General features: G+C 62.3%; 1 protein-coding gene across 36 annotated transcripts in view; it reads left to right on the top strand.

Annotated features, from left to right (window-relative positions):
• Positions 1–19651, top strand: part of PLEC (plectin) — a 60492-nt gene that overhangs the window by 15556 nt on the left and 25285 nt on the right. For 6 of the 36 annotated variants that reach the window (XM_035276843.3, XM_035276844.3, XM_035276846.3 and 3 more), the window contains exon 1: positions 9871–10592. The exons of 11 other annotated variants lie outside the window; for them this stretch is intronic. In XM_035276843.3, coding sequence (XP_035132734.3) covers positions 10064–10592 — 529 coding nt within the window. In that variant the 5' untranslated portion in view covers positions 9871–10063. Of the gene's footprint in view, positions 1–7070; positions 7180–9870; positions 10593–14068; positions 14360–15903; positions 16074–16643; positions 16919–18014; positions 18262–19651 lie in introns of those variants that run through there. 19 more of the 36 variants (XM_035276868.3, XM_078352943.1, XM_035276869.3 and 16 more) reach the window with 5 other exon arrangements.

The following is a 19651-nucleotide window of genomic DNA, read 5'->3' on the forward strand; positions in this document are numbered from 1 at the left end:
AGCTTTATTTACACCAATATGCCATTTTTTACCTATCGTATTGGCAAAAATAAAAAAAAATCTGGATTTCTAGGTTCTGTTGGTGAAGCTGTGGGAACCAGGCCAGAGAAAGGGTCTGTCAGAGCCAGAAATGCAGTGTGTGTCAAGGCAGAAGATGGCCCCAATGTGTGGCTCTGCACGGCCGGGGTCGAGGTCCCTGTGCAGAGCAGGAGGCCTCCAGCTGCAGCAAGGATGGGAAGCAGGGGCAGAACGGTGCCTGGGAGATTTCACCGTTTGTGTTGAAAAGGAGAAAACCAAGAATCCCATGGTATTTGCTTGACTTTCCGTAAAGAAATTCTGGAGAAATAAATAGTCACTAACAGTGATTTTCACATTGCGTGTGTGGGTAAGGGGAGACAGGGAGGAGGAGGGGGTGAGGCTTGTGTCTTGCTCAGTGTTTGAGTCACATGAATATTTTCTATTCCAACACGATTTCTATTTTATTTTTTTAAAGTTTGATCAAGGGAAGAATGTGAACTATTATAAGTTCTTTTTTTTTTTTTTTTTTTTTGAGACAGAGTCTTGCTCTTGTCACCTAGGCTGGAGTGTAGCTCACTGCAACCTCTGCCTCTCAGGTTCAAGTGATTCTCCTGCCTCAGCCTCTTGAGTAGCTGGGATTCTAGGCACACACCACCACGCCCAGCTAATTTTTGTATTTATAGTAGAGATGGGGTTTCGCCATGTTGGCTGGGCTGGTTTCCATCTCCTGACCTCAGGTCATCCACCCACCTCAGCTGCCCACAGTGCTGGGATTACAGGTCTGAGCCACCAAACCTGACCTAAGTTCTTTTTTCTTTTTTCGAGACGGAGCCACACTCTGTTGCCCAGGCTGGTGTGTGCAGTGGCATGATCTCAGCTCAAGGCAACCTTTACTTCCTGGGTTTAAGTGATACTTGTGTCACAGCCCCCAAGTAGCTGGGATTACAGGTGTGAGCCACCACCCCTGGCTAATTTTTGTATTTTTAGTAGAGATGGGGTTTTGCCATTTTGGCCAGTCTGGTCTAGAACTCCTGGGCTCAAGTAATCCGGCTGCCTCAGCCTCCCAAAGTGCTGGGATTAGAGGCGTGAGCCACCACACCAGGTTTCAGACAAAATTTTTAAACAATTTCTAAGTTGCTGGCTAGGTCTTGCAGTCCTTTCTCTGAGGGGCATCCCAATGGCAGTGCCCAAGTGAGCTGACTCCTCTCAGCTGCCCAGCACCCAGTGTTGGAGCTTCAGACAAGCCACATGGCCTCGCTGTCTGATGGGGACTTGTGTAATGAGTCTCCTGGGAGCCAGTGGGAGGGTGAGCGGAACTGCAGCCACGTCAGCACGTAGGTCAGCATGGCATCTGCCAGCCGGGACCTCTGCATTCCAGACCCGAGCCTGGTCCTGGAGCTGTCCTGGAGCCCCAGCATTCCCTGTGTCAGCTCTGACCGGTTGTCAGTTACCTTATTCCGGAGTGTTTTGTGCTGATGAAGGGTTTTTCCTGCTGTCTTTTCCTAACTTGTTATCGCTGGCCTAAAGAAATCTCTCGGGTCTTTTAACTGCATTGGAAGCCAGCCTCTCAATGAACTGTTTCTGAGCTCCAGTAAGTGGTGTGTTGAGTTGTTGCAGGTGCCAAGAGGAGGTGCTGACTTGGGTAAATACTGCCCCATGCCCTGGCGCTGGACCGAGTGCGGGCCTGCACTGTCCGCATTCGCCCTCACGTGCCCCCCCCCAGCAGCCCCGCCTGGCTCTGGGAGGGTGCCACGCTGTGCTGTGAGGGGCATTTGTTCTCATGTTAACAGTGTACTCATCACCCCTGCTCACAGTTGCTGGTTTTCATCAAATGAGTTACCAGAATTTTTGAGATCGAGATGCAGGTTTTTCTCCTTTAATCTACCGGTGAAGTCAGTGATATTAACAGGGTTCTCGGAAGTACATCTTGCTCCGTGTTTCCTGTGTGACACGTTTGTGTCTGGTGCTGGGCTGAGGCAGCTGCCCCAGTGGCCCAAGGTGTCTTGGTGTTGCAGACCTGAGAGGGAGGGAAGGGGGAGCCACCACGGCCGGGCAAGAAGCCTCTCTGCAGAGGCCTGGCAGGGTCCACCCTGCTGCAGAGGAGCAGGTGCCTGCGTGAGGCAGCCTCTGGAGGGCTGTGGTGGGACCAGCCTGTGCTCGGAGAGCGCTGGCTGCTGTGTGCCCAGCGCTTGGAGGTGGGGGGCAATGAGGGAGGTTGCCACTGTCCTTGAGGTGAAAAGGTGGTGGCCAGGCCAGGGTGTGGTGGAGACAGTGGGCACAAGACAGGTGTGAGAGATATTTTGGAATGATGGGCCCCCTGATGGATGGGTCATGTGGGTGGGAGCCAGGACCTTCCCCCTAAATTGGTCTCCAACAGACCCCTGGTATTGAGATTCTCTTGTACTGGGGTTGCAGGGGAGAGAGAGGAGATGGATGTGGCTTGGAGAGGTCACCCCTGTGTCTCCTGTGCCCTTACTGGGATCCCCCAGGAGCCCTGGTAGGCATCTAGACCAGCAGTGCTGGCCCTGGACCCCAGGGGCCCTGCAGGGTGGCCTTCTGACTGAGCTTGCCCTGAGCCCTACTTTGCACAGGAGGCCCTCCTCCTGCCCCAGTCCCACAGCATCAGCAGAGGCCGGGCCGTTGCTGGGCCAAGGCTGTGGGCAGAGGCCTGGGGCAGGTGAGGTGGCTCCTGCAGACCTGCTGCAGGCTTAGGCGGGGAGCAGAGCAGGGCGCTGTGTGTCTAGAGGGCTGGGTGTGTGCGGGATGAATCTATGGCAGGTTTCACTGGGCGTGGTCTCCCTGGGGCTATTGCAGGAGGCCCCAGGTGGAGGTGTCTGCCTGTCACAGGTCACCTCTGCATGGGATCACTGGGTCAAGGCCCACTGGCTTGCTCCACCACCACCAGAGAGCCCCAGCAGGGCTGGCTGCCATGGGTCTAGGGGCCGGGTGGGTGGGTGGGTGTGAAGACCAGGGGCAAAGCTGGGGGCAGGCATGGTGGTGGTGCACAGGGCCCCCGGAGTGGGCCCATCCCATGTGCAGGTGTGGTGTGGGGACTGGCTTGGAGCCCCTTCTCGGCCTGGGCTGTGGCCACGGCAGCCAAGGCCTCAGGGGACTGGTGAACAGGGGGCTGCTCTGTGCCCATACAGAGGGGTTGGGAAGGAGGGAGGGCTTATTTGTGGTGCCTGGGCTCAACCTCAGTCCTGGGGTCCCCAGTGGGATGGAGGATTTGCAGGAAGCTTCAAGAAGATTTGGCTTTGTCCAGGGTGTGAGACCTGACCAGGTGACCTGATGGCACCCCAGCTGGGCATGGAGCTGTGCTGGGTTCGACCAGCCAAGCAGAAGCTAGATGTAAGGGTTTTCCGGTGGTACTGGTGCTGGCTAAGTGTTTTCTGGTGGCGCTGGCGCTGGTAAGGGTTTTCCGGTGGCACTGGCACTGGCTAAGGGTTTTCCGGTGGCGCTGGCGCTGGTAAGGGTTTTCCGGTGGCGCTGGTAAGTTTTCCCGTGGCACTGGTACTGGTGAGCCCGGCTGCAGCCTTGGGGTCCTTCCAGTTCATAGACCTGGACACACAGACCCATGTGCTTCTTCAGCAAGACTCGTCTGTGATCCGTGAATTGGTTGCGGGGACCCAGAGCAATGAGATCTCCTGGGCAGTGGCCGGGGCTTTGCTTCCCACGCTCCAGAGCTGTCACCAGGGTGTCCAGCTTCCTTTCCCCGGCTCCCTTTCCTCCCTGCTGCCTAAATCTCTTGCTCGCAGGCCCTTCACTGCCAGCCTGGGACCTGCCTGTCCTGCTGAAATCCCTGGCCACAGCTCTGTCTCCAGGAGCCCCCCTCCTGGCTGTAACCACCTCCACATTCTTGGGATTGCCTGGACTTGTTTCCTCTGCATCAGGGCCTTGATGCCTGTGGCCCCTCTTCCTGTGCTGGCTGTCTGCAGCCTGTCCCCACATAGCTGTCCCTTCCTCTGGGAAGCCTGTGCCGGGAAGGAACCACAGAGCTGACTAACATGCATCTGGCTGAGCGTTCCCAGGGTCATCGTGGCCACCGCCACTTCCAAGGCTGCACCATGTGGCCACTGTTTCAGGCAGGCTGAGCTGGGCAGTCTCAGGGGCTTCTTTACGGGACCTTGCAGCTGCTGCAGCTTGTCTATAAGCCTCTGGCTGCAGGTGACCACAGGTGACCATGGTGGCCACTCACAGGTGGGCAGCTTAACTTCAGGGGGTATGTTAAAGGCAGAGTCACTACATGAAAACCTGTGTGTTCCTTCTCTGAACAGCTGTGTGCCCTCACCTTCTTGTTAGCTTTAAACTATGGTCATATTTGTTTGTTTTTGAGTCAGTCTTGCTGTTTCCCAGGCAGGAATGCAGTGGTGCGACCATGGCTCACTGCAGCCTTGGGTGGACTAGACTCAAGCTGTCCTCCTGCCTCAGCATCCCAGAGAGCTGGGACCACAGGTGCACAGGCCACCATGTCAGTCTAGTGTTTTAGTTTTTGCAGAGACAGTGTCTCGCTGTGGTGCCCAGGCTGGTCCTGAACTCCTGGGCTTGAGTGACCCTCCTGTGTCAGCCTCTGAAAGTGCTGAGCTACCACACCTGGCCAATCCTGTAATATTCAATTTTATGCATTTTAATCTTTAAAAGAAAATCTCCCTGGCTGGGCAATTCTGTTCTTGCCTGTGATCTCAGCCCTTGGGAAGCCAAGACGGGTGGATCACCTGAGGTCAGTAGTTCAAGATCAGCCTGACCCACATTGCAAAACCCCGTCTCAACTGAAAATACAAAAATTAGCCAGGCGTGGTGGCGTGCATCTGTAGTCCCTGCTACTGGGGAGGCTGAGGCAGAGAATCGCTTGAACCCAGGAGGCGGAGGTTGCAGTGAGCCAAGATCATGCCACTGCACTCCAGCCTGGGCAACAGAGGGAGACTCTGCCTCAATGAAACAAGACGAAACAAAACAAAACAAAACAAAACTCCCTAGGCTGAGGAAAATTTTCATTCATTAAATTAAAAAAATTGATCCAGACCAGGCAGGGTGGCTCACACCTGTAATCATAGGAAGATGGCTTGAGCCCAGGAGTTTGAGACCAGCCTGGGCAACACAGAGACAGACTGTATAAAAACGTAAAAAATTAGCTGGGAGTGGTGGTGCATGCCTAGAGTCCCAACTACTCAGAAAACTGAGGGGGGAGCATTGCTTGAACCCAGGAGGCTAAGGCTGCCATGAGCTGTGATTGAGCCACTGCATTCCAGCCTGGGTGACAGAGTGAGACATTGTCTCAAAAAAAAAAAAACCAAAAAATAAAAAACAATTTTTTTTAAATGTATAAACTTTTTAGATCTATTTACAAATATCTGTCAGTTTCACTTGAGGTTTAATAAGGAAGTACTATTCACTTGCAGGCCAAATTTAGGATTACCCAGATACAGCTTCGTAAAACATACCCAGGAATTTAGCAGTGACACGATCTCTGCTTACTGCAACCTCCACCTCCTGGGTTCGAGCGATTCTTGTGCCTCAGCCTCCCAAGTAGCTGGGACTACAGGCACGCACCACCATGATGGGCTAATTTTTGTATTTTTAATAGAGATGGGGTTTTGTCATGTTGGCCAGGCTGGTCTCAAACTCCTGACAAGCGATCCACCTGCCTCAGTCTCCCAAAGTGCTGGGATTCCAGGTATGGGCCCCCTTGCTTGGCTCGGAATTGTGTTTTAACTCCTCACTTCACCATTTTCCCGAAGTTTGCCAACTGCTGTTTCCTGAGACTCCCCACACCCTGAGACTGGCTGAGTCCCAGGGAAGGCAGGGACAGGCGGAGACCCCAGAACTGCTGGGTCTGCAGCACAGGTGGGGCTGGCTCCTGGCTCTGTGCCCATTAGCTTGTACCTGTGGGAGCTGCCAGCCTTGATCCTGGGTCATGGTCACGTCCTCCATGCCAGCCCCAAGCTGGCATACAGCGAGCCTATTTGTAGGAGGGGAGGGGCTTGTGGGTGAAGGGAGAGGAAGGACCTGGCTGAAGACTGAGGCAGGCTGGTCACATATTGTGGAGGCCATCCTGCCCTGCACTGCCCAGCACGATGGACTGGGGTGGGTCGAACTCCAGGGCCAGTGTTGAAGGGGTGCCCGTGGTGTGGGCAGGGCCCAGGCATTCCTCCGTGACTTCCTGTGTTGCAGTGAGTGAGGCAGAGCTGACCTCACCCTGCCAGTGCAACCTGCTCCCCCAGGGGTGGGCAGTGACACAGTACTTCTGCGGGCTGAGGAGGCTGACCTTATTAGCCATAGGGGTGGTTGAATCAGAGCAGCCGCAGAGGGTCCCTGGTGGTAGTGGTGGGAGTGGGGGTGGGATGGAGCCGCAGTGTCATCCTGGTGACAATGGAGATGCTGGCGGGTGCGCATACTGAGGGGTGCAGCCAGCAGGACCTGTGGGGCTGCCTATGGGGCATCTTGAGGCTGGGTGGGAGAGGCAGAGGCCAGGGTGCAGGTTGGACCTGTCATCTTGGGAGCCAGTGTAGAATGTGCTTGGCCCAGGACTGCGTGGAGGGGAGACGCTCCCAGGAAGGGGCACACTGCTGGGGCTGGGGAGGTGGGAGGTGGCCATCCAGGGTCCTGGGGGCTTGATCTCAGCAGCCTGCCAGTCCAGGCGCTGGGAGATCCAGATGGGTGAGTGTCTCCTGTAGGGTATGGGTGACGGCTTGGAGGCCCTGGAACCTGTGTCCCACAGGACAGTCTGAGCAGGGCTCCTGGCAGCGGATGAAGGGGTGCTGTGGGATGGGCCTGGGGCTGTGGATCTGTGGGGTGGGCCAGGGGCTGTGGATCTGTGGGGTGGGCCATCCCAGCGCTCCTGGATCCGGCCTGGTGACCTAGCAGTCTGGCTGGGGTTAACGGGGTCTCGTGCCCCAGAACAGTGGGCTGGGAGGGAGGGGTGCGCGGTGTGGCCCGGAGCATGCGCCCGGGGCGGCCCTGTCCGGCTCATTGATCAGCTGAAGCCCCGCCCCTGGCCAGCAGGCCCTGCCCCCGGACCTCCGGGCTCCTCCCCCGGCTGCGGCGCTGGCCTGGGCAGTGCGGTGCGGGGCTGGACTCTGCCTGGCGGTGGCACTGCCGCCCTCAGCCCCGGCGCAGACATGGACCCCTCGCGAGCCATCCAGCACGAGATCAGCTCCCTCAAAGGTGCGGTCCGGGGGCCCGGCCCGAGCCGGGGGGGGGGGGCGCGGACCACACAGTGACTTCTGGCCGGGTGCAGCGCACGCAGGGTGGCGGGCAGCGTCTGCCATCCCTGGGCAACACTGCGGGTCACTGAGCCGCGGACTCGCCCCCAGACTTGCCCCGCTCCGGGCTCCTCCACTTGGTGCAGGGTCCTCCGGGGTTGGCTCCAGCCAGCCCTGCAGGAGCGTCGGGGGCGGGGAAGCTGCAGCGGCGGCGGCGGCGGGGCAGGGCCGGGACTGGGTGGGAGCTCAGCCTTCACAGCGGGTCGGCCCCCTGCTCCCAAAGCCTGGCGTCCAAGGGGCAGGGTAGTGCTATGGGGACCACTGTGCAGAGGCGCCTGGCGGGCTGGCTCTGGGCAAGTCCACACTGCGGCTCTTTGTCTTGGGGTGGGGTGGGGGAGCTGGGGGCTGCCCAGAAGCTCTGACTGGTTGCTCTGGAAACCCGAAGGGGCCTGGAGTTGGGGGGCAGGGGGCCGCCCAGTCGCACACCCTGACCCTCCCAGTGCGGAGTCAACTCCCGCTTCGGTTCCCACAGGGTGGGGGCGGGGGGCAGTAGCTTCTACCCCGGGGTCTGCGGGGACGCCTGGACCCTGGCGCGGGGGTGCGTGTGCTTCACGGGGGTCGTGTGCCGCGGGAGATGTGTGTTGCCAGGCGGGGTGGGGGTGGCGCATGCCGCAGGGGGGGCGTGTGCGGAGCTGGCAGGATGGGCCGGGAACATTCTGCCCCGGGCTCCTCCCTGCGGCCTCCTTTCCCGCCTGCAGGCCCCGGGCTGGTGGGAGGGAGGGGATTCCACTGAGCCCCGCCCCCTCTCTACTGCGGGAAGCTACCGCCCTCTCCTGCCCTGAGCCGGCTTGGGGGAGGCGGGGCTGGGTGGGCTGGCGGCCCAGCGGGGTTCAGGCTGAGCACCCCTGCAGGGCTGTATCCGAGAGACCCTGAGTCCACGGGACCTTCCTTGGGTGTGCCTTAGGGTCATTTTGGGGCAGTGTGGGTATCATGGGTGATGCCTACATTTGTTTGGTAGGGCGCTTGCAGATTGGGGGGAATTAAGTTAGGGAATCTTGCCAGGAAGATGCGGTGGACCGTGTGGGGGGGCGCTGAGGGACACACCAAGGGTAGGGACCTCTGTGGGCACAGGGCTGGGCAGGCTTGGACCCAGCTGGTATTGTTCCCAAAGCCACAGCCCTGGTGGGTGGAGGGTCCGCAGGTGCTGGTGGGCCAGGGGGCATGGCCGCTTTGGTCCCCACATCTTCCTTGAGCCTCACCTCCTGAGGCTGGCCTCTTTCTGGCTGGGTTTGGCTTCAGAGGAAGCGAGAGCCGTGCGGTACCGAGCTGGCCCTGCCGGAGGGCTGTGGGTACAGTGGCTGTGCCTTCAGAATTTCCCCGCCACCACACTTCTGTGCACGCAGGCGTGTGTGTGTGTGTGTGTGTGTGTGTGAGAGAGAGAGAGACTGTGTTTGGAGCCTGCACCATGGCGCCATGGCGACGGCCCTATAAACCCGCCCCCACAAGCTTCATGTTGGCCGCTTGCCGCTGCTGGCCAGCGCCTCCCACCTCGGGATCCCCCCCCCCGCCCCCGCCCTATTTATAATCAGTTCCCGGGTTTGCCATGCTTGGTGGGAAGGGGTGTGTCAGCTTGGGGCAAGCAGGGATCCAGCTGGGGGTCCCTGGAGCACAACGTGGGACAGTGGGAATGTTGGGTGGGGTTCCCATGCCTGGACCCTCAGTGGGGGCGGTGGGGGGCAGTGTGCTGATGGGTGTGGTTGGGCCAGGCCTGCAGGGCCTCACATGGCTGTTTCCTCTTCCCTTCCCTTGGGCCCTGGCCGTCTCCTGGCGTGGCATTCTTCCACTCTGCAGCCAACCATCTGGCCCACAGACGGGCATTTGGGCTGCTCAGGGTGGGCGTCTGTGGGCAGTAAGGACTTGGTGACTCTGATTCCTGGTGGCAGCTGGGAGTCTCTGGCCTCCGACAGCTGGGTTGGAGGTGGGGTGGATGGAGGCGCCTCTCAGAGCCCTCTAGCTGGTGCTGTGCTCGAAGGGCTGTGGGCTTGGAGTGGCCTCCCCTAATCTGACCTGGAATGGGAAGTGTTAACCTGGGTGGCCACCGCCTCTAAGCCTGGTGTGTGGAGGTGGGGGCTCTGTCGGTTTGCCTGCCTGATGGACAGCAGCAACGGTGCCTGCAGCCCGCCTGCCCATGTGCTCTGGCAGCTGCCCCCGGACCCCCCTTGGACTTCCTCCCCCAAGACCCCAGCTTCTTCCCCAGGCCCTAGTCCTCCCAGCTCAAGCCTCTCATCCCTCCAGGCCTGGCAGCCCAGCACCCCCCTTCAGATCCTTGTGAAGCCAGAGCCCACACCCCTGCCAAGGACCCGCTGCCTGCTCTGCCACCCTCTTCTTTAGACTCTTGTACTATATCTGCCCCCATTCGCCCCAGCACAGTCTTAGGGACTTTGAAGGATGTGTTTAGAACCTGATGTCATTTCTGACGTTGGAACCCTGGGGCCTGGTGGGGGAAGGGGCAGCTGTGGAGGTGGCGCTGCCTCTTGAGGTGCCCCCCACTCTGCAAGGGCCCCGGCTGCGGGTGGGAGGGGCCGCCAAGCTGCTGAGTCAGAGGGGGCCGGCCCGGCGTCCTGGAGGAGGGCGGGCAGCCGGCACTGCCGGCAGGGATTGCACAGAGCCAGCCCACGAGCTGCATAGGCGGGAGTCTGCCCTCACGCTCAGCGCCCCAGCCTGCCTGCCTGCCCTGCCGCTGGCCGTTGTCGCACCCTCCCATAGTGCCGGAGCCTCGTGCAGCCTTCTCGAGGTGCCCTGCCCTCTGCCTTTGCCCCTGTGCTGCCCTCCCGGCTCCAGCAGCCATGGTGGCTGGCATGCTCATGCCACGGGACCAGCTGCGGGCCATCTATGAGGTGCTCTTCCGTGAGGGTGTGATGGTGGCCAAGAAGGACCGGCGGCCCCGCAGCCTGCACCCCCATGTGCCTGGCGTCACCAACCTGCAGGTCATGTGTGCCATGGCATCCCTGCGGGCACGGGGCCTGGTCCGAGAGACCTTTGCCTGGCGCCACTTTTACTGGTACCTCACCAACGAAGGCATTACCCACCTCCGCCAATACCTGCACCTGCCACCGGAGATCGTGCCCGCCTCTCTGCAACGTGTGCGCCGCCCCGTCGCCATGGTGATGCCCGCACGCCGCACCCCACAGGTGCAGGCTGTGCAGGGTCCCCTGAGCTCCCCACCCAAACGGGGGCCACTGCCTGCGGAGGAGCAGCGGGTCTACCGCCGGAAGGAGCCTGAGAAGGTGTCACCTGAGACCCCTGTGGTGCCTGCCACCACCCTGGGGACCCTGGCCAGGCCCGGCCCGGAGCCTGCCCCTGCTCCAGCCACAGGTCAGCTGCACCCTGACCCCAGGTCATGAGGGGTGGAAAGTGGGGGGTCTGGCTGTTGTTCCTTCGGACCTGGGCCTGGGTCGTAGTGGTCAGCTGGTGTGCGGAGTGTCGCTCACACCAGCAGGTGGCCCCCTGCCCAAAGGTGTGGGGTGCTCTTGCCTGTGGAGCCACGTGGCTCCTCCTCCTCGGCTGGGGACCTTGGGGTGTCTAGACTAAGGAGGAGCCTGCAGCTGATGCCAGCGCCTCCCCAGGCATACCCCGGGGCGCCCCCTGCCTTCTCTCTAGCACTGCCCTTGCCTTCGCCCCCTACGCCTCCTCCCCTGTCCCAGTGACCTGTCTGCCTGGAGGCCCCTTTGGCACCGAGATGGGGTGTTTGGGGAGATGCTGGCGCTGGTCGTGGGTGGTCATTCTTCAGCACGTGGCCTGGCCGCCTCCCCTGCCGCGGTGCTTGGTGGTCAGGCTTGCTGTTGCACAGAGCGCCTAGTGTGACCAGTAACAGTGCTTGACCAGCTTGGGCTTGGTGGTGGCTGGGGACAGCCCCGGGCAGGATGGGGAGAAGCACAGGGTCCAGGCAGGAGGCTCCTCCGGCAGGGCAGAGGCCAGGCTGTGCTGTGGCATGTACTGGCCTAACCCGGGGCCTAGATAAGCGTTTCCTAGTACGAACCACGTCCCGCAGGACGAGACAGGTCCTGTCATCCCAGAGGCTTCCAGAGACCCCTTGCTCTGTACCTTCTCTGTGGCCTCCCTCTGTTCCCAAGCACCTGTACCAGCAGGACCCTGGTGGGCAGATGTGTCCCCTGCAGCCTGAAGCTTACACACACTGGAGCACTCCGCCCTCAGTGTGAGGCCAGCTCAGGAGGGCCCTGGCCCCCAGCAGAAGGCTGGCGTGGCCCCACCTCCCTCTCTGGGGCTGGCATTTGGGAAGCAGCTTGCTATCTCCATCTAAGAAGGGGGACTGGGGTGGGGCTCTTGGGGTGGGCAGGAGTTTGCCCGAGGTGTGGGGGAGGCCAGGGGAGGCCCAAGGTTGGGGCACAGCTGCCCTTGAGGGGTGCCAGGCAGAGCCCTGGTGCTGGCAGGCTGGGGTGGGTTGGACTTGTTAGGGGCTTGCCTTGAGCCCATTTGGGAGGATCCATGGGGCTGTAGGGTGGAGGCTGGCCTCCCCTCCTGGCTCTCTCCCCAGCCTTGGGCAGGTCTTGTGGCCTCTCCACCTCCTCTCTAAATGGGCGACATGTCTCCTGGAGGAGGCGTGAGACAAAAGGCCACTCTGCCAGGTGTGTATCCAGGCCCCAGCCCATGGGGCCTTTCTGCTGGCTTCTCCCCCTTCCCCCAACACTGCTGCCCACCCACCTCTGGCCATTTGGCAGCCCAGCCTCCTTGTGCTCAACTCCTGGGTGTGGTGACTGGGAACCCTTCCCCTCCTTTTTTCTCTTTCCTTGTCCATGGCTGGGCTGGGCCAGCTTGGCGGGCAGCTGGCGGCAGGGCCAAGGGTGGGGGGGGGCTGGGTGTGGCCACAGCGGGCAGAGCGGAGGACACCCCTCCCCGATGGAGGTGACTCAGTCCCCCCGAAGCCACAGCCACCAGAAGCAGCTCAGAGTTTCCAACAGGAAGCGAGCTGTAGCTCCAGGATGAGTCAGGGCCAGCAGGCTCAGACCCCTCTTCCCTTGACTTCACGGGCTGAGCTTGGGGATGGGAAGCTAGGGGAAGGATGGGGCTCAGATGTAGGGTGTGGCAGAGGACCAGGGCCTGGCCTTGGGCAGTGGCAGGGGTCATGATGGCCCTGCATACAGGCTGGAGCAGTTCTGAGGATACCTGAGACCATGGACTTCTCCGAGTTTTAGTGACCAAGCAGTGCCCTGCCCTGCCCTTCCCCACTGCACAACCCCACCGAAGTTGGCAAAGGGGCAGGGTCAGAGCTTGGTGTGCCAACTGCTGGTTCACAACGGCTCTGTCAGATGGGCTGCCCCTCTCCATCCAGCCCTGGCTAGGGAGCACCAGCTGTACTCCTGTGGTGAGGCCCCGCCCTCTGTGTGCCCTGGTGATCTGCTAGTCCCTGCTAGTGGCACATCCGTGTGGGAAGCCCTCCGTCCATCTGCTTGTCTAGCCATGTGCAGGTCAGGGCCATACCCAGATGGAGCCCCTGCCCCAGGGGGACCCAGATATGTGGGGTGAACTGGGTGAGGAGAGAGCAATAGGGAGGTGGCTTCAGAAGCAATCAGGGAAGGCTCTCTCAGGAGGTGCCTTGCCCTGCCAGGAGCAGCCCAGAGAGGGACAGAGGGAGGCTGGATGGCCAGAGGGAGAGGACTCATGGGAAGGCCCTGGGCCTGTGGCAGGGAGTTTTGGTTGCTTGGTGTGGTGGGAAGCTGTTGAAGCAGGTTTTATATGTGAGTTTCATTTACATTTCAGTTTTATTTTATTTCATTTATTTTTTTGAGATGGAGTCCTGCTCTGTTGCCCAGGCTGGAGCGCAGTCTTGTCTCACTGCAACCTCCGCCTCCCGGGTTCAAGCGATTCTCCTGACTTGGCCTCCCGAGGAGCTGGGATTACAGGCATGTCCTACCATGCCTGGCTCATTTTGTATTTTTTATTAGAGATAGGGTTTTTCCATGTTGTTAGGCTGGTCTCGAACTCTTGACCTCAGGTGATCCACCTGCCTTGGCCCCCCAGAGTGCTGGGATTACAGCTACAGTGCCCAGCCATAATTTACATTCAAATAGTGATGCTTTGCCTGGCTCAAAATGCAGAAGGAACCCAGGATTGTGTGGAGGGTACACCAGCTGAGCACTGTTCACCCATGGCACCTAGAGCTGCTTCCCACAGGAACGAGCAGGGGCCGGCGGAGCTGCCACCACTTCCCCTCCCCATGGAGGAGGCTGGCCTGTGCCTCGACCTCCCCACTTGACCCTCTGTAGCCCTGCATCAAGGGGGGCTCCTGGAGGTGGCCTGGCTGCCTTGCCCTTCTTCACAGCCGCGTGGTATCCTGGGTGGAGGCGGACTGTGGCCTCGCCAGCTCTCTGCAGGTATCTCCACATGTATCACTGGCTTGGCTGAGTCACCTGTTTGTGGGATTTCTGTCGATCGCAGGCAGGTTTCTAAGTGGAGTTATGGCGGGATTTGATTTGCACTTCATTGGTCCACAAGCAGCTAGGTGGAAGTGTGGAGACGGTCGCCCCTGGACACGATGCCTGGGAGGACTCAGGTAGAGGAAGGGACCGCCGGCCCCTGCTCGTTCCGGTGGGAAGCAGCTCTAGGGGCTGAGGAATGTGGGTCTCAATGAGTGGGGTGGGGTGGACAGTTGGGGCTCTGCTCCCTCGTGGCTCACAAATTGCCGCTGGGCACATGGATGCCTGGAATGTGGGTGGGAGGGTGGGCGGGGTGGCAGGCTGGGCTGGTGGGGCCTGCAGCGGGAAGGGGAGGCTGCAGGGTGGGGTCTGCTGGGCGGGGCAAGGCACAGTAGGGAAGACCCATGGGCTGGGGCCAGAGGGCTCTCTGGGATTGCAGGCAGGCCAGTCCCCTGCACCCCCAGGCGGGTCTGCTGGGCTGGTCTGACCCGTCAGTCTGCTGGGCTTCAGCTCCGTGAACTGACTAAGGGGTGGCTGTGAGGAGGAGCCGCTGTTCCCAGGGCACGGGTGGGCCTGGCCCTCCCTCTGCCTCCCACCCCTTCCCTCCTTCCTGCCTGGCCTTCCTCCCTGCCGGCTCCAGGAGCAGCCTGGCGTGTGCAGCAGCCATGGACAGGTACAGCATGGAGGAGCTGATTCAGCTGGGCCAAGGTAGGGCAGGCAGAGCTGGAGGCTGTGGGAGGCAGAGGAGGGGAGCCAGGGACCAGGGCCACGAGGGGGCCGGGGCTGCCCCTGGCAGACCTGTCTCTTCCCGCTGCCCACAGTTCTGAGACGCCAACATCTGGGATGCAGGGATAGGCACGGCCCCCTCTCGGAGGTATCCCAGGAGCATGTATGATGTGTCCTGGACTACGGGCCCTGTCCTGGCTCAGTGGAGTGGTAGAGGAACTGCCCCCTGCCAGCCTGGGGCACTCCTGCCTCCAGGAGCTGGTTCTCACCCAGGCTGTTGAGTCACAGGCTCCTCGGAGACTTCCCTGGCCTGAGGCAGGGGGTGGGCTGAAACGTCCGGCCTGCTGGCCCCTGCCCACTGCTGGCCGGATGCCGTCCTGGGCTCAGCTGGGATTTGGGCCCTCTCTGGCATGCCTTTGGGGCAGCGGGTGTCCCTGACCCTCAGGGCTGCCTGGGCACACCCAACCCCTGGCCGCCCAGAGCAGGCCCCTGCAGGCATTTCCCTCAGCAGCACCTTTGGAAGTGTGGGGCTGGAGAGCAGGAGGCTGGGGTGGGCCCACTTGGCCCCAGCCGTCTTGCTGTCCTTGAGCTCCCCAGCATGGACCAGGGTGCCCTGCCCAGTGGCCAGGGCCAGGCTGGTTCACTGTGCCTTGCTGTGGGCTGAGGTGACTACACTGGGGGCCACCTGGGCTCAGATGGCAGTATGTGGGACGTTGGGTGGGGCCTCAGGTTCCTCATCTGTATGACGCATTCGTGGTACAGGACTTCATGGTGCTCGCTTAGGATTCCACGTGGTGCCAGGAGCAGTGGAACTGCCAACGTGTGTTCTGCTGGGCCTGAGGGGTGTACCCAGCAGAGGAGGGTCCTGGGTGAGAGGAGTGGAACTGTGTGCACCCCACATCCTGTTTCCCCAGCTGCACTACAGGATATGTATGCTATGGGCCTGCCTGTGGCCGAACCCTCTGACCCGGGCCTTCCACAGAGCAGGGCTTCGGGGCTCCTGGCTGGAGCCAGGCCCAGGAGGGGTGACCCCATCCCAGATCCCCCAGGACCCCAGGAGAGGCCTGAGGCTGGAGGCGCCCCCTGTACTGTGGGGCAGGCACTTGCCTGGGTGGCTAGAGCCCTGATTTCGGGCTGCCTGGGTCCCAGGCCTGTGCGTGACCTTGGGGCAGCTGTCCCGGCCACCGGTGGGGCCAGGTGCTGCCTTGAGTGACCTGCGCAGGGCCCTCTGGGAAAACGGGCGGCCTCTCCTCTTGGCCTTCGTGGCCTTTCCAAGAGCACCCCCCAGGTGGGCAGGGACTGCAGGGACATGAGTCCACGCCCCCCACCCCCCACCCCCCATGCCCTGTTCCATTAGAACCCCTGCGGGAGTTGGGGGACCGAGGTGTCAGGTGGCACTGCCCAGCCAGACCCTACTGCCGCAGGGCCTAGGTGCCCTCGCGCTGTGCGTCATGTTCTAAGTCTGGGTGGTGACCGTCCTCTTGAGCCCTCCTTGGATATTTATATCCCCTGGGCCCCTGCCCACCACTCCCCTCCCCCACGCGCTGCTGCTCAGAGCAGCACAGCCGGGCCCTCCTCCCACCCGACGCTGCCGCCTCGGCCTGTGCCTCTGAGGGGCCCGTGACCTCCCACACCCCTGGCCGGCTCTGTCTGCCCCGTGGGGTTCTGTCACTGTCCCCGATGAAGATCGTGCCCGGTAGGTGGGCGGCCCTTGAAAGTCTTGTGAAAGCCTGGGCCCTTGCTGGGGACCGGAGCCAGAGGGCTGGGGCGCTGAGGCTGGAGGCCAGGAGCTCTCTATCCCTCATCCTGCAGGCAGCCTACTTCCTGCGCCCTCACCCAGACCCCCTCAGCTCTATCTGCAGTCCGACCTGGCGGGGGGGCGGTGGGGCTGGTGAGGAGGGTGAAGGTCTTTGAGTGTGGTGGGATCAGCTGCAGGCTTGGGTGGGGGGCGCTGGCATCCCTCTGTGCACGGCAGCTGTCCCCAGAGGGCAGTCTTGGAGGCAGAGTGGGCTGCTCAGGCCCCTCTTCTGGCGGGGATAGCAGGGGGAGGCTGGGAGAGAGGCTGTGTGCCAAGGCTGCTGGCAGTGCTGGGGGGCTGCGGTTGGCCCCTCCTCCCAGCGGGTGTGGCTGCGGGGACGCAGGGGTTAAGGCCTGCTAACCTTGAGCGTCGGTAGCTCAGCGCAGGGACAGCTGAGCTGGCCGGGTGGGGAGGCGCCGAGGGCCGGACTGGCAGGAGGAGGAGGAGGAGAGGAGGCGGGCGGGAGCCGTCTCGGGGCTGCTGCGGCGTGTGGGGCGGTCCTGCGGGCAGGGCAGGCTCTGGTCCCGGTGCTCCCCCTCACTCACCCTGCATGCAGGGAGGGGGCTGTCTAGCCTGAAGCAGCGGGTTTCTGGAGTGGGAAGGGCGGCCCTGGCGGCTCTGCCTGGTGGCCATGGAGCCCTCGGGCAGCCTGTTCCCCTCCCTGGTGGTGGTGGGCCATGTCGTCACCCTGGCCGCTGTGTGGCATTGGCGCAGGGGACGTCGATGGGCACGGGATGAGCAAGGTAAGCCCCTGCCGGGGACTCGGGGTGTGGCGGAGGGTCCGCCTCCCTCCCGCCCCTTCATTCCCTGTGCCCTCCCCTTCCTGTCCCCGAGCTGAATGTCAGTGATAGCCCCCGCAACCCACCCTGCAGTGTAGACCCTGACCCTGCTGCAGTCCCAGCGCAGAGCGGGCTATGCGGCAGCCCTCAGCCTGCAGCCTGTGTCGGGCAGGTGGGTGGAAGGGGAGGCCAGGCAGGGCAGGAGCGTCCCCCTCGTGAAGGGAAGCCTGTGGCAGGGAGAGGTGAGGCAGGTGCCTGTTCTGGCCAGCACTGAGGTGGAGCTGGCTCCCCACCCACAGGGCAGGGGGTGGAGTCACACACAGGTGAGGCAGGTGCCCTCATGCCCTCAGGCAGGGCCTGGAAGGCCTCACGGGGGCGGGGGCAGCAAGGCTGTGCCCTGCCTCCCTGCTCAAAGTCACCAGCTCCTGGGCTGTGGTCCCAGGTGGCAGCCAGGCCCAGCACAGGATGGGGCGGGGAGGGAGTGAATAGAGCCTGGGACGGGACCGTGGGGATTAGGCAGCACCCTGGGCATCTGGCCAGAGGGACTGCCCCACCGGGGATCTGGCCGGATGGGCCTCTCCTGCAGTGGGAGGTCTGCCCAGCTCAGCTCCTCCGCTGGATCCCCATACTTGAGATGAGTCAAGATGGGGCTTCTAGGCGTGGTGCTGGGGACACCCCGAGCTGCCAGGGACTCAGCTGCCGGGATGAGACGGGCTGAGGGCTTCTTTCCCGTCCATGTTTTTGGCTGAGGACCAGACACTGTCCCCTCCCTTCCCACCTCAGCCCACGATTGCCTCTTTCCGCCAGGGTCCTGGCTCATGGGATGCCTGTTCCCCGGTGGTGCCAGAAGGGGCTCAGCCCCTCGGTTCTGCCCCCAGCGTTGTCTCCCCACTGCCAGGCCCCGCACCCTCCCACCTTACATCCTGCCGAGAGCTCCCTCCCAGGCCGCTTCAGCTTCCCGGCCCGGGCAGTGGGTTGGGGCGCGGCTTCCTGGCTGCGCTGGGCGGGGCTGCGCGCCAGGGGCAGGTTCTTCGGGTCTGGGCCTCGCTCCGCGGTGGGCGGATTGTGGGGAGGTGGAGAGCCGAGCTGGCGGCCTCCTAGCGTGGGCTGGAAGCAAAGGCGCAGCCGCGGTCCAGCTCGCCCCACCGTCCGGGGCCGAACCAGGGCTCAGGCGGTGGCAGGCATGTGGGGGGCAGGGGGCGCCTTCGCCTCGCCGAGGGAGGTCTCGCTGGAGCGGCCGTGCTGGCTGGACAGCGGCTGTGAGCCGGCCCGCAGGGGCTACCTCTACCGGCAACTGTGCTGCGTAGGTGGGTCGGCGGCGTGGCCGGCGGCACCGAAGGGGGCCAGCGTCGCGCTCACTGCTGGGGCTGGGTCTGTGCTGGGAACCGCTGCCGGGGCTGGGATGGGGGTGGTGCCTAGGCCAGGTGCAGCCTCCGCGCTCCGGAAACACCTGGGCAGGAAGGCGGGGTGACGTTCCCCTACCCCATTTGTTTGTCTCTGGAGGAGGCGCTGGAGGGGCGGGGCTGGCTTGCCTCCAGCCTGGGCTTCGGCCTGGGTTTCCAGACGCCAGGACTCGGGGGAGGGAGGAGGTGCTGAAGGCGGGGCTCCAGGCCGTCTGCGGATTTGCAGCAGTCCAGGACCAGTGGGATTCCCTTCCCAGTATTGGGGTTTCCGTCCTAGGACCGCCTCCACTAGCTGCGGGGCCTCAGCCTTAGTGTCCACACCTGTAAAACGGTGGGGGGAGATACTGCTCAGAGGGCCACGGCAGTGTCGCCTTGGCTGGCGGCCGAGGGTCGGCTGCCCTGGACAGCACAGGTGTCAGGCCGGTGTTTTGTGTGCGTCAGAGCCAGCTGAGCTGCGGCCGCAGGGGGTGGGCGTGGCCTGGCTGGGCGGGGGAGGTGAGTCTCGGTTTAGGGTCTGAATAGGATGCATGGGCATCCACGGTAGCGGTCAAAGGGCAGGCAGGGCTGGAAGGGAGGGGGATGTGATGGGAGGGGAGGAGCTCAGAGCAAAGAGGCACCCAGAGGCAGGCAGGGGGAAGGGGAGCGCAAGGCAGGCTTGGGAGGTGGAGGCCCCTGATGGAGCCCCAGCCCTTCTCGCCCAGCCTCATTGCTGCCCTGTCTCTGTCTCGAGTCCCCACCCTGCCCCATTCCTGGCCCTGGCCCTGCCCAGGGCGGCATCTTTGAGGCTGTTAGTGGCAGGAAGAAGGCTGGAACAGGGGCCTGGCTGGGGTGGACCTTGGCCCCGGCTCCTAGTTTCCAGCAGTCCTGGACTCCCCGTGCCCACCTTCCTGGCTGTTCCGGGATCACATACCGTGTTCCTCTGCAGAGTAGCAGCCCCGTTCCCGCAGGCAGGAGCCACCTGCTCACTGCCGCGTCCCCAGAGCCCATACCCAGCAGGGTTTCAGCACGGTGCTTGGCCTCAGGGTAGCTTCTGGGCCCGGGGCTTCTGAAGAGGCAGACAGTGTTTCCAGTGGCTCCGGGCCCGGGGAGGGGCGGCAGATGTGTCAAGTGTGGCGTGCCCTTGGGCACACGACTGGAGGTGTGCCCAGTGCGGGATCACATTTGGATTAGGGAGCTTCTGGTGCCTCCTGAGGTTCTGGAGGCTGCTGGGCTGGACAGGCAGAGCAAGAGGGTTGCCCTGAATCTTATGCCAGGCTCAGAGTCCAGGCGTGGAGACCAAGGTGTACCTTCACTG

Source organism: Callithrix jacchus, chromosome 16 (genome assembly GCF_049354715.1).
Source record: "Callithrix jacchus isolate 240 chromosome 16, calJac240_pri, whole genome shotgun sequence".
Lineage (NCBI taxonomy): Eukaryota > Metazoa > Chordata > Mammalia > Primates > Cebidae > Callithrix > Callithrix jacchus.